Genomic DNA, 6258 nt, shown 5'->3' with positions numbered 1-6258 from the left:
AATTGTCTTTTAAACATGATAAGTTGATTTTCAAAGTGATTTGAAAACAATGATGTTGGGAAGGTTTAGAACCGTTTTTAGCAAGCTTGAAAAATATACTTCTATTGATGTACATATGCATTGTATGTTGAGAATCTTAATTGCGGGGTAGACGCCTTAACTAAGGAAAGCAAGTGAGAAATGTGTTAGTGATAGATTGATCGAAGCTTCGAGTTTAGACGATTGGTCACAACCACATAGAGTTGGGAAGAGACCTATTGGAGGACTTTAGGTCGATACTACTCATCAACACCCTTTCGAGGCGATGACTTATGCCTCAATTATTATATTTCAAGCTTGTATAGATTGTAAAGCAAAGCAAGTAGAAAATTTATCATTTTCTTATGTTTGTAGGTACACCGGACACGTCCAGTAGACCTTGAACGACCATATTTGAAGCTTGAGGCATTTTGGATATTTTTTGGTAATGTGCGACAGGTATGGCGACATTCCAAGCAAATCCCTACTGGGGCCAACTTTTGAATGTGTGTTTTCAGGATCTTTGGATCATGTGATTGTGATGTGATTGACAGAACATGAGAATTGAATGCTTATGTGATAAGTTTTGTTTTGAAAATTACTACACAATTGCATTGCATACTAGAATTGATAACTGCATAGGACAGATGAGGTTGGGTATCGAGTCGAGTGTCTCATCGACCCCAATTGTGCATTAGAAAGCATCTTAGAATGATAAATACATAGGACTGCTACGAGCCAATCACAGATCGAGACTACTCTCTGTGGTTTGTCTAAGTTTTGAAAGATGTGATTGATTGATTTGATTAATGTGAATGTTGTAGTATGTTGCATATGCATTGCCATGGACAATAACGAAATTGAAAGGTAGTTGTACCCGTATTATTATGATGGCTAGCTAAGAATGTGAATGATTTGTGTAGCCCCGTGTGGAGACATTTGGAGGTATGGGTGCACTCATGGAGTGAACCAACCTCATGAGCTAGCCGGTCATTTTTGTGAATGTGTTCCCATAATGATACACAAGAAAGAATAAGAGATGAGAGAGCAGTGAGTTGTGGCAATGTGTTTGGAAGCTTTCCTGCGTTCGCCACTGGTCTCACCACTTCAAAGCACAGGCGGTGCAAGGCCCCAGGGTATTGTTGTATGATGTGCTTGGAGCGTTGGGCTCCCGCCTTCCCAAACTAGGTGTCTTAGGGAAGGAGGAGGATGAGTTCTCTTCTGCTGCAGTGTGAATGTATCCATATTATTTTCAGCCACCACGGGGATTGTCTCTCAGTTGTAGGCCGTCCGCGGTGTACACGTGCCTCTGTTTGCACCCATAGGAACTGTCAATTCACTAAAGTTAATGTAAATGTAAAGAATGTGAATGAAGTGAATGAAAATGATATGTTTATGCATGAGTTGCATGTGATTTGTGAATATGTTATCATGGCCATGAAGTGGCTTTTACATGTCATGATATATGTGAGATGCTTTCATGTCAAGTCATGGAAAAATATGCGCTATCATGACATGATAGTGATTTGCTTTCATATTTCTTATATCTCATATGAGAGCCCTTACCTTAGAGGGTTAGGAATTTATCTGACTTGTTGTCATACTGCGAAGGCTAAGCCTTCTGTTTTATTCTTCAGGTTTTGGCGGACCCGGGGTAGCAGGTTGATCAGATGGTTGAGCTCACATCCTATTGAGGAGGTTTTGAGTCTTTTGTAGTGCCGATCTATCTTGTTTTGGTCATATTGATGTCTTGTGTTTTGTTAAACATCAATGTTGTGATTTTGAGGCATTTTTGTCATATGTGTTTTTGAGAAATGTAAAGTAATTTTGTATAAACGAAATTGATTATATAATGGAAAGTTTGTCCCATTGTTTTGAATTGTATGGCTCATTTTCTTTTGAATTGTTGTGTCATCGCACCTCAACATTTATGTTTTAACAAAAAAAAAATTATTTGATGGCCAAAGGTTTGGGGTGTGATAGCTTTGGTATCAGAGGCATGGCAAAACCCCACTATGGATGTGAATTAAAACCTATCTGTGAAGCTGTGTTGCCCAGGTACGCGCTATTTGAGTTAGCTTTTATTGAAGTTTTGTTTTTACTATGATATATATATATATGTGATGTGTTGATGTCTTGATGATTGTGATACATCTTTGCAAGGACCTGTAAAAGTTGTCTCAGACCTGGTTATACGAATGAGGGTTCTTGTTTATACAGATGAAGTACCAACGTAGGGGTAAGAAGCGAGCTGGGCCAGCTGCAGAGGCACAAAGAGAGCCAAATTCAGTCCATTTAAATACGTATATCCCATTGGATGATAGTATAGCAGGGCAACAGTACGTCTAGGCTAGTGTGGGTGCCCAAACCCCACCAAGGCAGACTCTACCTATGGATCAGCAGACCATACTGCTGACAACTTTGCAGACACTGACCTTGCTAGTATAGTTGATGGTCAGTAATCAGAGGAGTCATGCATCTCCTATAAAAGACACCACTGCACCACCTAAGGAGAAGGCAACTTCAGTGTCATTCAAGCAGTTTATGTCTATGCAGCTGCCTATTTTTACTGGAGATGGCAGTCCAGACAAGGCAGAGGAGTGGATTGAAGAGGTTGAACGCATCTTCGAGCTTTTGAAGATGCTAGAATGAGACAAAGTTAATTATGACTCTTATTTGTTGAAAGGTTATGCCAAAAGATGGTGGCAATCGACCAATGAGATCCAGTTTACAGGCCAACAGTCGATCTTATGGAAGCAATTTAGAGATTCCTTCTTCAGCACTTACTTTCCAGTGTATGCCAGAAACATGAAGATGCAAAAGTTTCTTGAATTGCAGCAAAATCATTTGAGCTTGGAAAAATATGTTACTAAGTATCGGCACCTGGAGGTATATTGCCCGTACCTCTACACCACAGATGAGGCTAGAGCAGACAAGTTTGTACATGGACTTCGTGATGGACTACAAAGCAAAGTTATGTCCAGCAGACCTTGTGATTTGGATGAGGCGGTCACCATGGCTAGACACATGAAAGAAGATTGGGCTAGAACTCAGAAAGACCATCACAAGAAGGCAGGCCAGCACTCACACTGTGGGCAAACGTATGTCAAGCACCACCACTTTGCAGGTAGGGCAAAGCCTTATGAGAGGCGTGATGATCAAACTTTCAGGCGGAACATGCCAAACCACAATGATGCCACACAGGGTCAGTGACTACTCCGACTTCACCAAGGTGCCCCACTTATTCACGTGTGCACCCCAGAAAGTTGTGTTATCAACAGACCGGAGCTTGTTTACACTATGGAAGGATGAGACACTTCATCAAAGATTGCCCCTCGATGCGAGGAAATGAGTTGAAAAAGCTCGAGGCTAGTCCTTCTAGTGCTGAAAAGACAACTGGACGTATCTATGCAACTACCATGGAGGAGATTCAAGCACACGATCTCATCGAAGGTACTTTACTTGTTGGTTCTCACATTGCTAAAGTGTTGTTTGATGCAAGAGCGACTCATTCTTCTATATCTAGTCGATTTGTCATATCACTAGAAGTGTCGGCTAGGATGATGTCGTATGTTTTAAAAGTGGCTAGCCCTATGCATGCATAAGATTTGTGTAGCAAGTATCTACCTGATATAGATGTGGAGATCCATCAACATCACTTACTTGCACAGTTGGTGAATATAAGTCTTAGTGGGTTTGATGTTATTTTGGGCATGGATTAGTTATATACGCATTATGCCAACATAAATTGTAGAAAGAAACAGATACAGTTGTTGACTCATAAGATGCAACCTGTTGAATTCCAAGCTCGTAAAGCTAGTCGAACTGAAAAGATAATGGTGTTTGCATTAAATGCTAAACGACTGCTAGAAAATGGGAGTGTTGCATTCTTGGTCAATGTGTTGGCTAGTGAGACCGAGCCAGTGAAGTTAGAGGTTGTTGCTATTGTGAGTGAGTACCTTGATGTGTTCCCTAAGGAACTGTCAAGTTTGCCTCCAACACATGAAGTTGAGTTCAAGATAGAGTTGTTACGAGGGACAATGCCTATTTCTAAGGCACCATACCATATGACACCCATAGAGTTAGAAGAATTGAAGAAACAATTGCAGGAGCTCTTAGATAAGGGCTTCATTCGACCTAGTGTCTCACCTTGGGGAGCACCCGTATTGTTTGTTAAAAAGAATGATGGAACGATGCGCTTGTGCATATATTACCACACGTTGAATCAAGTCACCATCAAGAATAAGTATTTGTTTCCTAGAATTGAAGACTTGTTTGATCAACTCAAAAATGCGAAGATATTCTCCAAGATCGATATGAAGATAGAGTATCAACTCTTGATACGGAAGGAAGATGTTGCTAAGATTACTTTTTGAACCAAATATAAGCACTATGAATTCAGGGTCATGCCTTTTGGGTTGACCAATGCTCTCACGACGTTTATTGACCTCATGAATCGGGTTTTTCAATACTACTTAGATCAGTTTGTTATTGTTTTTGTAGATGATATTCTGGTGTACTCAGATAGTGAGGCAGAGCATAGAGATCACTTAAGAAATGTGTTGGGTATTTTGCACAAGCATAAGTTATGTGCCAAATACTCAAAATTTGAATTTTGGCTAGAGAAGGTAAACTTCCTTGGTCATGTGATATCAAAGGATGAAGTTTTTGTAGATCCAGCTAAGGTGTCGGCTGTGCAGGATTGGAAGACGCCATGCAATGTGACTGTGATTATAAGCTTTTTGGGATTGGCATGGTATTACCATTGGTTTATACAGGAATTTTTGAAAATGGCTACGCCCATGACTAAGCTATTGAGAAAAGAAGTAAAGTTTGTTTGGAATGAAGAGTGTGAGAAGAGCTTCCAAACCTTGAAGGACAAGCTTACCACTGCCCCTATTTTGATGCTTCCATCAAGTCGTTATAGATTTGTGGTGTATACTGATGCATCAGGAATTGGTTATGGTTGTGTATTGATTCAACATGGTCGTGTGCATCAAGACAATTGAAGGCCCATGAGAAACACTATCCTACTCATGATTTGGAATTGGGAGCGGTCATGTTCGCATTGAAGATATGGAGACACATGGGGCAATATTTGAGGTGTTCACAGGCCACAAGTCATTAAAGTTCATATTCTCTCAAAAGGATCTCAATCTGAGACAAAGAAGATGGGTTGAATACTTAAAGAATTATGATTTCAAAATATTTTATCATCTCAAAAAGGCGAATGTGGTGGCTGATGCTTTGAGCAGACATGCTAAGGCAACAATGTGCAGTATGTTGACTCGTTCTTGGACATTGTTGCAAAATATGATGGCATGACAGCCTTACTATGATGATAACAAAGCAATAATGACTATCTTGATATGACACCCTCTAATGGAAGAGCTCATATTGAAGCAAAACGAAGATCTTGATTTTCCTAACAATACGAAAGAAAGTAAGAAGGCATATTCATCTTGGTATCAAGATGAAGATGGTTCATTGTGGTTTCGACAAAGATTGTGGGTCCCTAGAGATGAAGAGGTGAAGTGTTAGTTGCTTGATGAAGCTCAAAAATCCAAATTTGCTATACACCCTGGCAGTATAAAAATGTTTCATGACATGAAAAGAAATTTTTGGTGGCCTGGAATGAAACATGAAATTGCAGAATATGTAGCAAAATGATTGGTTTGCCAATGGGTCAAGGTAGAACATCAACGAACAGGAGGCTTGTTGCAAAAGATTGTTATTCCAATGTGGAAATGGGAGGACATTACGATGGATTTTATGGTTGGTTTGCCTCACACCAGAAGACAACATGTTGTCATATGGGTTATTGTTGATTGACTTACGAAGTCCGCTCATTTTCTGCCAATCAGAATAAGTCAATCATTAGAAACTCTTGCAGATTTATATGTTGGCGAGATAGTGAGATTGCAAGGAGTGCCAAAGTCTATTATTGTTGATCGAGATCCATGTTTTACCTTTAGGTTTTGAGGGCAATTGCAAAAGTTATTGAGTACCAAACTTAAGCTAAGTACAACATTCCACCCCCAAACTGATGGGTAATCTGAGAGGATCATTCAAACCTTAGAGGATATGTTACGTGCTTGTGTTTTGGACTAGAAAGGAGAATGAGATAAACATGTGAAACTGGTAGAGTCCGTATACAATAATAGTTACCACTCCAGTATCGGGATGACACCTTTTGAGGCATTGTATGAAAGGCCATGTAGATCGCCAACTTGTTTTAGT

At 39.9% G+C, this 6258-nt stretch overlaps 1 protein-coding gene across 1 annotated transcript; it reads left to right on the top strand.

Moving 5' to 3' along the window:
- The first annotated feature begins 2469 nt into the window (after window positions 1-2469).
- On the top strand, window positions 2470-3231 carry LOC116267667 (uncharacterized). The gene is made up of 2 exons (XM_031649534.1): window positions 2470-2638; window positions 2705-3231. Exons 1-2 carry the CDS (start codon window positions 2470-2472, stop codon window positions 3229-3231), a joined length of 696 nt encoding a protein of 231 aa, XP_031505394.1.
- The last annotated feature ends 3027 nt before the right edge of the window (window positions 3232-6258 follow it).

Source organism: Nymphaea colorata, chromosome 14, assembly GCF_008831285.2.
Source record: "Nymphaea colorata isolate Beijing-Zhang1983 chromosome 14, ASM883128v2, whole genome shotgun sequence".
In the NCBI taxonomy this organism is placed as follows: Eukaryota; Viridiplantae; Streptophyta; class Magnoliopsida; order Nymphaeales; family Nymphaeaceae; genus Nymphaea; species Nymphaea colorata.
This window is presented reverse-complemented; position numbering and strand designations above follow the sequence as displayed.